The following is a 16948-nucleotide window of genomic DNA, read 5'->3' as shown; positions in this document are numbered from 1 at the left end:
TCTTTTAAACAGTGATGTGCACTAAAGATATCAGAGCCAGAATTAGAACTGGATGAGTGGATGGAAAATGGTATTTTATAGCTATTTTGCTTTTAACTGTTTTGCCCTTAGCTTTTCTAAAATTGGCTATCAAGCTTGAGTCTAGGTCAATGAGTCTATCTGCAGGTGTCTTCAATGTGACAGAGCCTTCTGCCACCTAGTGTTAATGTGAGTTCTCTCCTCAGCAGGGTATCACCAGATAATTTATTACACGTCATTATTTATTAATAATCCCCCCCAATTGCTAGGCACTCTCTGTGAACGTTTAAAAATGCAGTTTCTGCACCAGAGGGATTCAGAATCAATTCAATCAGTATGCACAACTTCTTTGGATATGTTTATTGAGGATGCAATTTACAAGGTGGGTCAAGTTGTTATACAAATAATCCATGGAGAATTTCGGTAATTATGAATGTCACTCCTCTGTAAAAACTCTGTTAGCACTTTTCTCCCCCAGGTGAAACTAAGGAATTCTGCCTAACTCAGCACACTTCTGCTTTGATATCTGTGCTGCTGCTGGTTCAGGAAATTGCATTAGACTGAAAGCAGAAGAGAATAAAAATTAATTCAACAAAAATTATATAAAATAAAGAACGATTCCATTTAGACACTTAACTCATTGTCTTTTTAGAAGAGTAAAATGAAAATCTCCCATCATCACTGCTTTTTCCCCCTCTAGAAATTCCACCAGGGCACAATAGAGAAGGACAATAAAATCCAGAAAATTACACCCAGATTTCACAATAGAAATGTCAAACTGTTAAAATAGAAAAATAGGCTTAACATGATACTTTATATTTAAGCCAAATAATAATAGCTCCTACCATATGTTGACAGATAGGAGGAAACTTCTTAGGACTGAAGGAGTGGGTTTTTTTCCTTCATTCCCCTATAAAAATACTTTCAAGGGAACAGAGCCTCCACCTCGGTGAGCTGTCTTTGACTGCTCTGTGATACAGAGTGGGGCTAAACGGTTCCTTTGCAGGTTGGTGTTTGAGAGCTCAGCCAAAAGGCTGCACATGGCTTGGGCAGATGCTTCTAATTCTTAGCCCAGCCGTGGTTTTGAGGAGAAGCCCTCACTCCTAGCTCCTGCCCTCCTCTCTTTTCTCCCTCCCACCTCTTCCAGGCCTTCCTGAGGAGCAAATGCCAGCATGGCTGAAAGCTGTAAACTTGATCCTCAACATTAGACTGAAATGCTGACCTGATCAGCAGCAACCAGAACCTGAAGAAGCGGAGGGTCTAATGCATTAGAGCATTAGTCAGCTGTGATACCAGGCGGGCTGTTTTTTTCACCTTGTTTTGACCTGAACAGTCTCCTTTAAATAGTGTCATTCGAACTGCTGCAGTCTTTTTGCTTTCAACAATTATGCTTTTCAAATACTGCCTAGAGAAAATAACTTTGGGTTCTTAAAAGTTGCTCTGTGCTCGTAGTTATTCGAGATAATTATTAGGTTTGGTGGCTTACTTATCTGATCAGTATCAGAGGTTAAAAACCCTCTAGAAATTCTTGTGCATCTTGAGCTATGTTGTTTGAGTTATATTAAACTGGAATTACCTTATGACATGAATTCATTCCTATGCTGTCAGAGTGGAGGATGCTGCGTCACAGTGAAAACAGAATAGACTGGCTGACCAGGGGAGACAGTATTTCAAAGCTGAGGTTATATACAGCTTTTTCTTTGTTCAGATTATGTTTTTTCCATCTGAAGTGATTTGGGGGCAAAGCCTGTGGCTGTGGTAAATGCATTTCTGGTGTTATTTTCCTGCTGTCATTCCTTCATGCTGGTAGGGCGGAGAAGGTGATGTTTCTTTCCCCTTAGGTCCCGCCTCATAGTTCTCACTGAGATCGGTGCCCTGCAGCGGCAATTTCAGAGCTGTGCAACGGAGCAGGTAGGTAGAGGAGGCGTGGGGGCGAAGGAGGCTGTTGACCTCCATTAGTCTGCAGCCTGGCTGTGACCATGCCTGATGCCCAAGTCACCCAGGGGCTCTGTCCTCCCCTGCTGGGACTAAAACACAGTCCTTCAGTGTGAAAAAAAACTCTAAAAGTTTGCTGGCCAGTCCATTCTCCAGCCTTGGGCCCAAAGTCAAGGTCCTTATGAGAGCTCCTGGGGCAAAAATACCTCCTGTACTCCGCAGTTGTGGTACAACCATGACCGTGCTTGTGGTCTGTTGCCACAGAACTGTGCATCAAGCAAAATGTACTGAAAAATGGGGAAAAAAGTCTCTGTGCATCTCCATCCTCTTTCTGTAGGTGTTCCTGACTGAGCGCTCTGTTCAGAAAGGGCTCAGTTTGCTTCACAGCTGCATAATTTACATGGAAGCTGGTCCAGGAGGAATCTCTTTCATGTAGCTCACTCAAAGCCCCAGTTCATCAATATGGATTGCTTGCTGTGCACTGGGGATTCACGGTACACAGTGGGGTGTGCAGAAGTCAGAGGAAAAAGGGGGAGAGTGAGGAACAGTAGGGATTTTTTATCCTAAAAGAAGAATTTTTGTGTCCAAAAGAACTGTCTTTCAGAATAAAAGTTGTGTTCCCTCTTTTTGCCTACAGAAGAGATGCTTTATTCCAAGGGTGGAACCTAGGTAAACGTTCCCCTAGCCATGGGGAAAGGCACAGGGATGTCTTTAAGACTAAACTTGCCCTTTCCCTAAAAAAGAAGATAAGCCTATGAAAACAATCCTGACTCAGGTAATAAGTTAGAAAACAATGGTTAACTTCCTCAGAGTAATAATAATTATTTAAACATGTCCACGTTCTTCTGATGATCTTTGTCCTAAACGTAGCGTGCAGGAGGAAGAGTGGAGTCAGAGGGCAGGGGGAAAGATGAACAATTTGAAGATCAAGCCATGCCAAAACATTTCCACAACACATTAAAAAGATTGCTACTTTGTAATTACAGAAATGATGGCTTAATGGTCTTTTTAGCCATTGAAAAGAAAAAAATATGAGATCATAGCTGAGAAAAGGCCCTTGTGTTCAGTGACATTCTTCTCAGGGTCAAGTACAAGTGGAGCCTGATTTAGTCATAGACTAAATGTAGCTGCAGTTCTGCAGTCCTCCAAAGTGTAATCTATACTAGTCATGCAGAGCTGGATTCCAGCTAGGACTGCAGTGTCCTTGCTACGCAGCGAGGCTGCTCAAGGGTGTTAAAATGCTTACTTGCAGTTGTTTGAGCAGTTTCTGCGATGGCTGATTGATTTACTGTATCTGGAAGTTCAGACCTGGAAACCTGAGCGAGGGAGAATGCCTTCACCGCGGTAGCGAGGCTGGATGTTGAGAGGACAGACAGCTGGCGGGTGACCTCAGGAAGATGACAAATGGGGGACCAGGTGCCCCCACTCGTCCAAAAGCACTCCCAACCCCTCTGCTCGCAGAGGCGCGCATTACGGAAGTCACTCGCACTGAAGGAAGGCTTCCTGTGAGCAAGGTTTCTAGAAATAAACATTAACCTTTTGTTACCAGCTAAGTATGTGGGGATAATGAATTCAAGCAGCTATTTGGGAAAGAGTTTAAGCAGAAACCATTTCAGTTTGAAGGAAAAAAGATAATTCATCCAAATGGTGGTGGTTGCGCATATTTTGGAGACGGCGTCTGGAACGCCGGCAAGGAATGTGTGGTGCTGAGATGTGTGGTGAGCAACAAGAAGCAAACTGTTTACACAGCATAATCGGTGATGGTTCTTGACTGACACGTATGGAGCCATTAAAACAACTAAATATATTGCTGGGAGGAAAGTGGGATGTGAGGAAGCCCCCCAACAACTGGAGAAAGAAAAGTCAGCGTAGAACTTGTATAAAATATCCTTTTTAGAGTTGAAACACGTGAATAAAAAGAAATTGGGTAGCCTTTAGTATTCCTTTGCAAGCAAAGGATTAATATGTTTGCAGGTTCTGCTTTCCACTTCCCGTTTTTATTTTAAAACAGGCAGTCACTTGCTAAAATGAGGAGAACTTTCAGATAATCCTTGTCTTGAATCTGCCCTGTAACAGCACAGAAATTTATAAACCATGTTGACTTACACCAGCTGAGAATATGCCTCCTTTTTCTGAAGTTTGACTATTGGGGATTATGGTGTACTCTGGCAGCTTCAGGGTGGTGGTCTTTTTTTTTTAACTACCACCCCCCCCCCCCCCCAACAAAACAGTGTGACCTCTGTCATTGCTTTTACTTTTGAAAGTGCATTCAAGATCTCCTGCATTAGCTCAGACCACTGAATCTACAGCAAAAAGACAGGAATGGCTGCTCTCTTGCACACTGGCATTTACATTTTCTAAGGTTGAAACTGTTATACCTTATCTGAAGTGATGCTGCCTGGTCAAATGTTAAGAGAACCTGATTAAATGTAGCGTTTGATTATTATCAGAGTAAATATGTAGACAGCCATTGTGAATTCTGGGCTCCCATGAGGTACAAAATGTGTTTATTAGGTATGCACTGGATTTACACACCTGAATTCTTGTTGAATGTAAATCTCTAGTTTTGCATAATTCCTCAGTGAAAAAAGAGGTTTATTTAACTTGTTAACAAATTTTCAACATATTGTCTACAGGTGTAATTGGATTTGCAGTTCCTTCAAAGATGGGTATAGTTCAGCTAGCACCATTTAAGGGGTTTATGTCCCATTTCAGAGTGCTTTAAGTTGTGTAAGACTTTAAGTCTTATACTACAGTGCTTTGAGTGGATAGTCTTTAAGTCTATAGTCCACAGTACTTTGAGTCTGTAGTCTTTCTCTGCATGAAATAATTGTATCAAGGCTGGTGCCTTCTTGGGTAGGACCCTGCAGCGGGACTGGAGTTGTCTAAAAATTAATTGTTACGGCAGTACCTGCAGAAACCTGTATGCGCAGTCTGCAAGTGCCAGGACTGTCATTCAGCCTGTGGCATAAAAAAAATGTAGAAAATGCATATTAGGTCAGAGTAATACAAAGCTTCCTTTATTCTATAAAACCTTTTTCACCATAGTTTCCTGTCTTTACACTTTAAAACATCCACTTCTTTTAAAATTATATCAGACAGTTTCTGTGGGGCAGAAGGCATTTTTCCTTGTTCTTTGATCTTCATTTCTCCATGCTTTTTCATCTTACCTTTAGGCAATAGCATTGGCTTCTCAGTTACTCTAAAGGCAAATGTTTATCTGTGTGTTAAATAAACGTGGGTACCTGGTTCTGATCTCACATCTATTTTAAAACTAGAGCAGCAGTAGAATTGCAGTGCTAGGAAAATGCTGGAGAACCAGGTGCTCTCTAAAACTTTTTGCCCTTTAAACTTTTTTTTACTCCTAGAAGAGTTGGGATTTTTATGACTCATTCACTTAGGAGCACTGAAGGTGTATTTTCAGATAGCCGTCAAGAAAATTTTCCTCCTCCAGTACCGTTTAGTATCTTCACCAGTGACACAGACAGTGGGATTGAGTGCACCCTCAGCAAGTTTGCAGATGACACCAAGCTGAGTGGTGTGGTCAACACACCTGAGGGACAGGATGCCATCCAGAGGGACCTGGACAAGCTCGAGAAGTGGGCCCCTGTGAACCTCACGAGGTTCAACAAGGCCAAGTGCAAGGTCCTGCACCTGGGTCGGGGCAAGCCCCAGTATCATTACAGGTTGGGGGATGAAGGGATTGAGAGCAGCCCTGCAGAGAAGGACTTGGGGGTACTAGTGGATGAAAAGCTGGACATGACCCAGCAAAGCCAACCGTATCCTGGGCTGCATCAAAAGCAGCGTGACCAGCAGGTCAAGGGAGGTGATTCTGCCCCTCTGCTCCGCTCTGGTGAGAACCCATCTGCAGTACTGCGTTCAGCTCTGGGGTCCTCAGCACGGGAAAGACATGGACCCGTTGAGGCAGGTCCAAAGGAGGGCCACAAAAATGATCAGAGGGATGGAACACCTCTCCTATAAGGACAGGCTGAGAGTTGGGGTTGTTCAGCATGGAGAAGTGAAGGCTCTGGGGAGACCTTACTGCAGCCTTTCAGCACTTAAAGGGGGCTTATAAGAAAGATGGGGACAGACTTTTTAGCAGGGTCTGTTGCGATAGGACAAGGGGTGATGGTTTTAAACTAAAAGAGGGTAGATTTAGACTATATACGAGGAAGAAATCTTTTACAATGAGGGTGGTGAAACACTAGCACAGCTTGCCCAGAGAGGTGGTAGATGCCCCATCCCTGGAAACATTCAAGGTCAGGTTGGACGGGGCTCTGAGCACCCTGATCTAGTTGAAGATGTCCCTGGTCATTGCAAGGGGGTTGGACTAGATGACCTTCAAAGGTCCCTTCGAACCCAAACTATTCTATGATTCCGTTCCCCAATGTATTAGCTTTTCAGTGGAAATATTTGGTCGCTGGAGTCTGGATTTCATCACAAAAAGAGGAAGTTTTCAGGGAAAGTAGTATGGGAAAATTTGATTCTGTTCTCTTCCCCCCACCAAGGATGGCTTCTTTGCCTTTGTGTCTTTGCATTTCAAGATTTTTCCACTGTGAGGTTCACAACTGTACTCACCAATGTCATAGGTAATTTCTAGTAAAATCACTGATATAGGTAATTAGATATATCTTACAGTTTATGTGTGTGTTTCACCATTAAAAGAGGAAACAGTTTATGAGAAACATCAAATAAAAGTGCCTTAGTTTTTATATTAAACACTCCGGAGATTCTTTTATTGTCATTGTAGTAGCTGAATGGTAAGGAGTGAAGCCGCTGCTTTCGGAGTGGGAGCACTGAGCCCTGAGATGCCGCTGGGTTGCTGTTGGCAGCTAGGCATGTGTGGCTGTGGGCTGCCAGGAGCTGAAACGTTTGCCCTCTGACATAAGGGAGAAGAGGAACGAGGGAAAAGAGGGAGGAATAACTCATTACTGTTTTCTACCTTGGGAGTCAGAACTGGCCTTATCAGAGACAGCTGTTTCATGGCTAATGGCTAATATTACTTTTCTAGGCTTTTTTCCCCCCTCCTTTAGTGTCCGTTAGCAGACCTCTGTGCTGTTCCATCTTAGCTAAGGCATGTTGTGGCAGACCTGTTTTATTTTAATTTTAAAGAACTTTGTTTCACTATATGCAGTTGATGTGTACTCCTGCCGAGGCACACTCTGACAGCATTTGAAACAAATTGCTATTTAGAAAAAGCAGTTAGAAGAAGCTAAAAAGAATCACTGGAGGTCCTAGATTTCTTTTATTGATTTGGTGGGTTGGGGTTTTCTTGGCTTTTCTACTGGGAAAGTTATTTCTGGTAGAAGAGAGTTCTTCACTTAGAAGACCTAAAACTGGGAAATAAAAGTCCTAGGAGCCATGAACTCAAACTCCCAATTAAGGAGCTTTTTCTTAAATCTTCATTGTAATAAATAAAGACCCATTAAAGTCAGTAGGCATCTGATTTTGAAGAATTTATTGCAAGATGAAGACTTTAACTCTTCCTTATCGGAAAATTGTTTGAAGTTTCCCTCTGAAGTAAAAGGTGGTGGTGGTGGAATACTCAAACATCCTCTAAGTATAAATATGTTTATTTCCAAGCAATTCAAGCGAGCCCCTGGGAATGTCATCAAAGGTAAAGCCAGTTGGAACCAGAGGCTTTGCTCGTAATACCAACTGTGCATTCAGCAGTCAATTCTGGCAGCTTCAGCCCCTGAATAGAATCACTACTGTGTCTCCTGCATTGGAGGCATAGGTGGTGGTTTTACAAGCACGCCATAAGTTTCTACACCTGATCACATGCTGGTTTGAATGAGGGGAGCTCTGGGCACAGCTCTGCAAGTTGTGATGAGTAAGTGACAGTTCTGTGGCAGTTCCTTGAGGTGTGGGTATGTGAAATGGGCTGAACAAGTTTGTGGCATGGAAAAGGCTGGGGTCTGGCACTCATCTGACACCTTGGTGAGCAATTTCTGCTAAGCCCTCAGAAAACTACCATAGCTAAACAGTATTATTAATAATAAAATAAACTTGCTTACTAAGCTGAATCTGAAGTGGTGGAAATGCTGTCTGCAAGTGGGATTGCAGGGGTTTCAAGGGTAGTGTTTATGGTAGGCTCTCTTGTCTTTGGAGCGATTCTTCTGTAGCCAAAACTGTATTGCGGTATTTCGATTGACTTTTCCTTGTACCCCTTGCACTATGGTCTTGTCCTGCTGCAAGACTAACAGGTGACATAATCGGGTTAAAAATATATTCTTTTTGTGCCTGCCTTGGGATCTGTTGTATTGAGACCTCCTCAGGCTTAGCAGTTTTTTGACATTTCACACTGATTGCTGCAACTGTATACACAGAGGCTTTAAAAAAAAAAACCAACCCCAAAACCACCTCCACCAAAACAACAGCCAACCCCCCCTCAGCTATTGCAGTGGGTAGCTGCCTGCCCATTTGCTGGTGCTTGCAGCAAACTCCACACCGTGGTAATTTGTTGTCCATTTTATTGACTTCCTGGTCACATTAAAATTAAAGTAATTAAAAATGTTAACACTGTATTTATCAACCAAATGATGTCTTGGTTGCTTGAGGCAGCCATGGACCTGTTCCTTTCCAGGGAACAATTTTCCCCCTTCAGCTACTAAATAGATTTCTCCCATTTAGTCTTCGTTGTCCTGGAAGGCGAAGGAGAAGAGCGGCTGATGGTAGGTGCCTTGCTACCATCAGGTCTGGAAGCGTAACTGCAGGCATGGTGCAAGGTGTGCAGGAGGTATTGAGTTGGGCTCGTGAGGAGCCTTTGCTGCGTTCATTGTTCTGTTAAAGTTGTATTATATGTAGGAACAGGCTGTGCTGGCTGGTGTTCAGCAGGAATTTCTGACACCAATAATAGCTGGTTTGTTAAGATCTGAATGTGATGATAGTGCCCAAAGAGTGTCTGCTAAAATAGATGAAAGACTGCTTTTTGACTTTTGAGGACCTGGGATCAGGCTTGTAACTAGTCTGTGGAGGGATGAATTGTTATTCTGGACGACTTCTTTGATTACCAGTTTTCTGTGTGTTGCGTTTTTGTCCCAACTTAGACATTACAGTCTCTGAGAAGGGGAAAGCCACACCATATCTGAATAACACCTAGCGAAGACCTGTTCTCAAATGAATTTCCCAGGACTATTTAATGAAGAACAGCAATGAACTCAGCTCATTTTTAAAGCAAATTCTGCTTTGGCTGCATGGACCAACTGTGTGGTAGAACTAGTTCAAACAAAAACACAGTTGCTTGGAGGAGCTGTTTTTACCTGCTCAGGGGCTATAGAGTAACCCAGACCACACATTCCTCAATGGAAAACAGGCCAGAGAAAATCCAGTTCCTTATGTGCCTCTCTCATCTGATAAGACCCAGTCTCTGCAAGGATACTCTGAATAATGCATCAATAGCTCATCTTAGATACTTGGTAAATCTTATGAAAATACTGCCTCCAGAAAGGTTCAGGAATGCAGCATATACTACTGTGTTACTAATGCTTTACACAGTTTTCCAGACTGGTGTATTCTGCTTGCTTTCATGCAATCGCTATTTTTTACTTAAATGATGAATCAGGAAAATTTCCCAGATCTCAAGTCTGCCCCATTACTTTCTGTCTTGGATACTGCAGATAATCAGATGAGCAGTAAATCTATTCTGTGGAATAGAATTACTTTTTTTTTTTTTTCTGTCAAACTACTTGTGAATAATTTTGCTTTTCTTCACCCCTATAAAATACCTAATAGATCAAAAAAAATAAAATCTGTATGCCAAATACATAGTACTCCACATGTACCTCCAACGATGCATCTGCAGAAGCACCAGTAGGAGTGTATTTATTTTGGGTAGATGGGGGAAGACTGTGTGAAATAATCCCAAGCACTGATACTTCCAGTTGAATGGGTGAAGTACTGTGGAGTTTTTTTGGCTTGTTGGTTGGATGTTTTGGGTTTGGTTTTTTTTTTGTTGTTGTTGTTTGGTTGGTTTTTTTAGCCTGGTTCGATTGTGCTGTTTCTCCATCCTGTCTGATTGTTTCTGAAGTCTTCCGTGAATTTCTCTGAAACGAGACTGCCCTGTCGGGCAGTGAGGGGACGTTTGCCGGTGGTTTCAGGCGTTACTGTCTGACGAGCTGGTGTTGGGTCCGCTGGCTCTCAGAAACGGCAATGCCAAGCGGTGCTGAGGCTGCCCAGGCAGTGGGTGGAAAGGCACGGGGGATCGCGCCCACTGCCACGCTGTGCACCACTGCGTAGTTCTCCAGTGGTCCCAGTCATTCCTGATGAAGTGATAGTGACACAGCCTTCGGAAAAGAGAAAACATGAAGGAAACCCACCCCCAGGAATGACCAGCTTGATTCTGAGCGTCTGCACCAAGTGTGAATTACACCTCTTTCCTGGAAAACAGGAGGCTTTTTTTTTTTTTTTTTTTTTTTCCTCTCACATGGTGATGAGAAACTAAAGGTCAGGAATGAGCCCCCTGAAGGCTCATGAAGAACAAAATACGATGTGTTTTAACTGACGTGAAAGGTTAATGGGGAAGATCAACATCCAATGGCTGCAGCGAAGGAAAGGGGACTTGTTTGGGCAGAGCCTGAAGCGGAGCGTAGGCATTACGGTGAATGGGAAGTGTGAAACCGTGGGGCAGAGAACACACAGCCCTTTGGCCTCGCTTAAAAATAATAGCGCAGGCTTTTTTTAACTTCAGAGTTTAGTCTGCCCTCAGTAAAAACAAGTTACATTAAAAAACTGTGCACCAGAAAAAGCAAACCTCTTTTTCCTGGTTTCTGCTTATAAGATTTACAGGTACTTAAAATAAACCTATGAAAAACAGACCTAGTGTGCTGGAATTTGCTAACTAGTGAGAGCAATTACCTCCAGGTCCCCAGACCTAACGGAGCTTGACTTTTTGGAAATAAAACTTGGCAAGCGCTTCTTCCTGCTGCTGTTGTAAAGGTGTACATGAAAAGATGTGCTGACCTCTGCCAGAAACCCCAGGAATCCAGTTCAGAGAGATTCTCCTGCGAAGGGTATGGCCGGATTCAGGCAGCACAGATGGGGATTGGTGTGGAAAAGCCAGCGAAACGTTCACTTCTCATTGTGTGGCTTCAGTGTGGCAGATTCTCTGCAATTGCCTGGTATACCACAGTAATTAAATGGGTCAAGAGCAGTAAGTTTAGATACTTAACAGGAAAATAAAGACCTCACTTGACCAGCCGGCAGCGTGTCGTGCTCGTTTCACAGGAGTAAGGAGAATTAACAGAGGTTGCCGTAGTAAAAGTTGATCTGAGCCTTTTTGGCAATGATTTTGTATTGCTTCAGCGATCACATACCAATTAACTATAAATGCTGTAATAGCTGTAAATCAGGCCCTCTTATGAAACTAATGCCCCAATTTCAGATGACCTAAAAAAAGGGAAACAATAGACTCTGCCTCTCTCCTTTTAGTGATACATAAGTAACAAAAGAGAAGTAATGAAAAACACACAACCAACCTTTGTTAATGTAGAAATGTAAAGTAATCCCGTTTTCTCTGGACTGTTCCATGCATGAGTGGAAAATGAAGTTTGTGCAATGAGATAAACATGATGGAAGTGAAATCCGAGATGGGAATTGATTTTTGTAAGACTCTCGGGTTCAGAGGGTGGAGGTAGTTTCACACTGGCGTTTTGAAGGAAATTTGTTGTTGTCAGTATCCCTTCATCATTCTTGGCTGGGGGAAGGAGCTCCTGTTTCCCACAGCAGTTGTAAAAGGCCTTTGGGAAGGATGAGATTTTCCTTCTAAAATATTAAGGGACAAGTAACAAGAGTGTTTAAAAAAAAAAAATCTATTAAATGCATTCTCCCACAAAACAGGAGCTCTCTACAGACTGTCTTCCCTTGCAGATTAAGAGACGGGAGCAGGTTTGCTGCTGTGTTTGTAGATTCGCTTTGGACTAAACGCTGTTGAAAGGGTTTGTGCCCTAATGTCTATGCCTGTGCTGGTGAGAACCAGTGTCCAGCAGTGAGGACCGAACTCTGTCGCAAGTTGGTACAAAGCGGCAGAGCTCACCTGAACTCGGCCACAGGAGGCAAATTCAGTCTTTTAACTTTAGCATCTCACCAACAATCACTCAGAAATATTGCTTATTTCTGTGCATTATGGTTACTAGGTGCAAGAAATACAGTTTTAAAACTGTAATTAATCATTTCTAAGTAACCTCTTTTTCTATGCATTTATGGCATCAATGGGTATGACTGTTTATTATGTCTTACCTATAAAATCTGACCTGTTTTATATACTCTTTATGGAAACAGTGTACAGTCATAAATTAAAAGATGCAACTGTTTTGGATATTTTACTGGTGGTCCTGTATTTTCCTGCCAAAAGTGCAGCTGTTTTAGGTTTCTCGGGATAACGTTATAAAAGGCTGTATGCGTTTTGCAAGTTTATGCTTGAATTGCCAAGCCAGAGGTGGAATGACTCAACCTTCCCAGGAGCAACATGTACCAAGCGATGAATCAAAACAGCTAGCTGAAGCTCAGTGGCTTACATGGCCACTGTGAAAAGCAGTTCTCATTTACGGTGTTTTATCTGGTGTTCAGAATTTGAGATGGTCGTTGTGCTGATCGTGCTAGGCTACAGCCTATGTCTGTGTCTTTGTATTTGATGGGGTTTTGGTGCAAAACTAGCTGAGAATCTGGTCTTGTATGTCCCGTGTGGGGTGCAAGAACTATAGGGTTACAGCATTGAATGAAACCATTCAAGCCCCCCTGAGCAGACACCTTTAATGGGAGCTTTCGGCGTGCACGGCTGGGTCTGAGCCCTCAGAAGGAGCTAAGGGGAGCCAAGAGCTTGCGGGAGTGCCAGCGTAGGTAGCGTGTTTCAATGTCAACTCGTTGGTCTGGCTGGTTTGGTGTAAAATTAGATGGCTCTGCAAATGGGTGATGATGCTTAATTAATGGGGAAGTTTAGAGGCTTCTTTAGCCAAAATGTTGATGATAGCCTCCTACAGATCTAATTCCCTGGTGTCAGTGGACTTACACCAGATACAGATAGGTCCGAGAGTAGAGAGTTCAGCCCTGTTGTCATCAGAGCAACCAGCACAGTCGGCTCTTGGGAGCGCCCAGCATTAACTGGACAGAGCTGAAACCCTCTGATGCCTGCGGGAGCGCAGGAAAGATCTGTTGTCATCATCATCGTCTTAGAAGGACCTACCAAAGGGAGGAAAATGTAACCCTCCTCCCAAAGCAAGCACAGAAAATAACAAACCAAGGAGTGTACTTCACCCTGTGCAACCTATTGCAAAGGGCTTGGGTTTTTCAGTGCGCTGGCTGGGCAGCTTGTCTGAAGGTGCGCGAGCATCATCATTGCTTTAACTAATGGAAGCTTTATACCGATGTGTTTGTAGGTGGCTAATAGTAGGCAGCTTATGTCTCCTTGCTTCCTCCCAAAAAGCGGCCTCGATCTCACTGTACGGTGAACTACACAGGTGTTTCATGTGTTTATTTCTGCTCTAAATGCTTCTCTTTGTTTTAGGTATCTCAACCATGTACGAGCCGCCTCTCCGCAGGATCTCGCTGGGGGCTACACTTCTTCTCTTGCTTGTTACCGAGCCTTACAGGATGCTTTCAGTGGTCTTTTCTGGCACCCCAGTTAGCCAGTGTGCATCAGCCTGTGATCAAGGGATGCCAAACGGAGTGAGAAACAAATCAAGCCGGCAAAGGTTGGGTAAAATTGCTGCCATCTGCGCAACGGCTAAGCTGCAGTCACTTTTCTGTGTAAAGCCAGCTGTGTTTAAGTGTTAAAGGGAAAAAAAAAAAAAAAAGTCTGCACGAGAGCTTTGTAAAATGGTAGATACATTTTTGTGGAGGGGGAAACTCGTTAGTCATGTGGCACTTTGCTGAGGGAGGCTGAAGCAATAAGCCACATCTAATGGAAGATGTGAATAACTCAGCTGTGTATGTTTGAGGTTTAAAGAAATACACTTGTAAATTTTTTTAAATAAAGCCAGACTTTTTTATTAAAGTTTGTGGTTTTACTCTTATTGCAGGGTTTTATTTGCACAAGCATTTAAATGCCATTTTGATTATAACATTTAGTGTCAATATTCAAGCCTACATTTTCTTCCCATAAAACTAGTTTCCCCAGTTCAGACAAGTGGGTTTTTCCTCCTGCCAGCTGGATGAGATGAGAAACCCTGGAACTATGCTGACACAACTCTTGTGCAGGATCCGTCCTGATGTTCTTACCTTTGTCTGGAAAAGAAATCATTAGCTCAAAGTCTTTCAACTGAGTTCCTCTAGAAGCAATCTAAGAAGCCTTGATACAAGGCTAGGTCATTAAAGTGGTCAAAACTGGTTTTGGTTTTTTCCTGTTTAGCTCCATTGGCAACTTTTGTGTCACATGTTCAGGAGCTTCTTTTGGCAGGAACGTCCCTTTGTCTGGATTTGGGATGACCCTGGCCACTTGATCTGCTGCTTTGACATATTCCTTCCCCTCTCCTGGTAGTGGAACGTAGACTAATCACAGCAGAGATGGGCTTTCTGTGGTGGGATGTGTGTATATGTGGCCATGAGTGTGTATAAACTGCAGGAGACTGGAAACTGCTCAGGACAGCGAGCACCTCTAGAGCAAAGCCTGGACCGCATTTTATGGGTCATCCGTTAGCAGTTGTTGAATACTGCTCTGAGGAGTGCACTAAATGAATGTATTTTTTCTATTTGTAATAAAGAGAAGAAAAAGCTCTATTCCAGACTCGGTGCAGAAGTGGGGGGAAGCACCAAAATTTCCATTGCCCTTTCTCTGAAATCCTGTTGTTTGTGCCCAGAATAGTTGCCAACAGGTAACGTTACGCACGAGGCAGAGGTGTAGAAAAAATGATAGCCTGCAGAGCACTGCTCCCTGCCAGGGCCAGGTGGCCTGGCCTTAGACAGAAAGCCCGTGGCTGGGTGTTGCAGGACTTGGCTGTGCAGCACACATGAGAAATCACTCGTACGCTTGCACTTATGTTGTAGCCTAGCCCTGAGACAAGTGCTGCGTTCCACCTGGGGTCCTTCCTCCTCTCCCTTCGGCTGTAAGGCCTGAAAGTTCACATGCCCTTTAGTTAGCCGTTCCCTCACTCATGGTAGATGGCTGCCACCACCGCAGGGCCTAGCTGATTGTTTTCCTAGCAGCCAGAAGCTGCGGGAGTTCGTTCTCTCTGTCACAGATACCTGACAGCCTGTCTCCTCTTCCCAGATAGAAGATAGCGGCGGTTCTCCCGAGATTCAGCTCGGGACCCTGGGAGGGAGTAGCAGCAACCAGGGGGAGTCTGTACTATTCCGGGCTCACCCAGACTGGTAAAGATACGCCTCGTCAATGATCTGCTTTATACTCAGTTTGTAAAGCCTCAGGTCATTGCCCTAATGAATGCAGAACTGCATATGCATATTCATACATATCATTTAAGTACACTCATGCAACTTGCATGTACATTGGCTAGTGTTTACTATTTCATGTGGGAGGGTTATATGCAGAAGTGGCAACTGCACAGAAATGTGGAAAAACCCCTGGTTACCAGTATAGCTACATACAGTCCATTAACTGGCATCTAAACTAAAGTTGTGCTGCTAAAATAACAATGGCATTTAATCCTTAAGCGACCAAAACTTTTAAGAACTAAAAATCCTTCCCTGCCCTGGGATAGTCACATGCTGAAAATCGGAGTTATGTAGTTGACTTGCTTAACACAAAAAGGGTGATCAAAGACAGGTTTCTGTTAGTGCAGTAGTGCCAAGAAGCCCTAAATTTGGACTGTGGGGCAACGCACACAAAGGGACCCACGGTCTCCAGCAGCACAGACAGGCGCGTTAGCGTAGATCATAGGGTGACTGCACCATTCCAGAACGGTCGAGGGCCTTATCGCTACAGCAGCGTTTATGGAGGGCTCTGAAGAACAAGAGCAGCTTTCAAATGTTTATGGGAAACCCGCGGGGCAGCGGTAGGAAAGCATGCAGTGGTGTTAGAAGAGGTAACAGACAGCAGAGATAGCATCGCAGGCCGGAGGCAAGAGTCCAGCACTTGCTCTTAGAGGAGCAGCGACTGGTAGGGAGAGGATACGATGTGCCCGTCGTTGACAGCAAGGACAAATAGGTTAAAGCCACTGCGATACCATTTTAAAGGCCAGTGGAGGAATGCTGGGGCTGGAGTGGCAGACCAGGGAAGTAATCTGTACAGCAGCTTTCAAGATAGTACGAGTGAGTCACGATCACTGTTTTCCCCTGGTTTGATAAATGCAATCCAGCAGTAACCAAGCTGCGAAGGCTTGCTCAAAAGCACAGGCTGTGTAGCCAAGGGAAAGGCTGTAACAGAGGCGTGAGGAAAACAAGTCCACGGGCCTTAGCGGTTCTCTGGGTGAGAGCCAAGATGTCAGGTTGCCGGCCCCAGTGATGGAGCCACAGCAGTAGAGGCAGGGAGGGGGACGGACATCTGGTAATTGAGTTGCTAGGCGTGAGCTCTGAGCTTGGACAACATCTGAAACCGAGAGGGTGATCCGAGTTCTCTGTCCCAAGAAACTATTTGTGGTTGACATTGCCCAACAATAGTTTGGATGGGTAAGAAAAGGAAATCAAAGGCAGAGGCTTTTCCAATCCCTGCAGAACACAGGCAGCCAGTCAGAGAGATCATCCAGGGACTGCAGCAGAGGAGCACTCGGGGAGGTAGGGGGAGAGCTGGGAGAGGGCAGGGGCACAAAAGCCGCAGGAGGACGCAGTTTCAAGACGAGAGGACTGTTCAGCCAGGTACTGGTTGTCAGTCAAGCGCTCCAACGCAAGTGCGTACGTCATCTGCAACTGTGCAAACGGCATTACAGTCTTTCCTGCTTTAACGGTGGGCAAACACTAAGGTAGGAGTCAACTAATCCCTAACTAAATCTCAGTGTTAAAAAGCACTTATTACTCAAAAGCCTAGGAACAAGTGTACGCGGCTGTTTGGGACTTTTTGTATCTTGGGTTAAGTTTTTGAAAGGTTATCTTGCTTACACAAGAGCTGTTT

At 44.0% G+C, this 16948-nt stretch overlaps 1 protein-coding gene across 3 annotated transcripts in view; it reads left to right on the top strand.

Annotated features, from left to right (window-relative positions):
- MNAT1 (MNAT1 component of CDK activating kinase) overlaps nucleotides 1-13942 on the top strand; it is a 128024-nt gene extending 114082 nt beyond the window's left edge. For all 3 annotated transcript variants that reach the window (XM_052783469.1, XM_052783468.1, XM_052783467.1), the window contains one exon: nucleotides 13454-13942. In XM_052783469.1, coding sequence (XP_052639429.1) covers nucleotides 13454-13574 — 121 coding nt within the window. In that variant the 3' untranslated portion in view covers nucleotides 13575-13942. The remainder of the gene's footprint in view (nucleotides 1-13453) is intronic.
- Nucleotides 13943-16948: the final 3006 nt, after the last annotated feature.

This window comes from Harpia harpyja, chromosome 3 (assembly GCF_026419915.1).
Source record: "Harpia harpyja isolate bHarHar1 chromosome 3, bHarHar1 primary haplotype, whole genome shotgun sequence".
Lineage (NCBI taxonomy): Eukaryota > Metazoa > Chordata > Aves > Accipitriformes > Accipitridae > Harpia > Harpia harpyja.
Note: the sequence above shows the minus strand (reverse complement) of the source record. Positions and strands in the feature narration are given on the sequence as shown.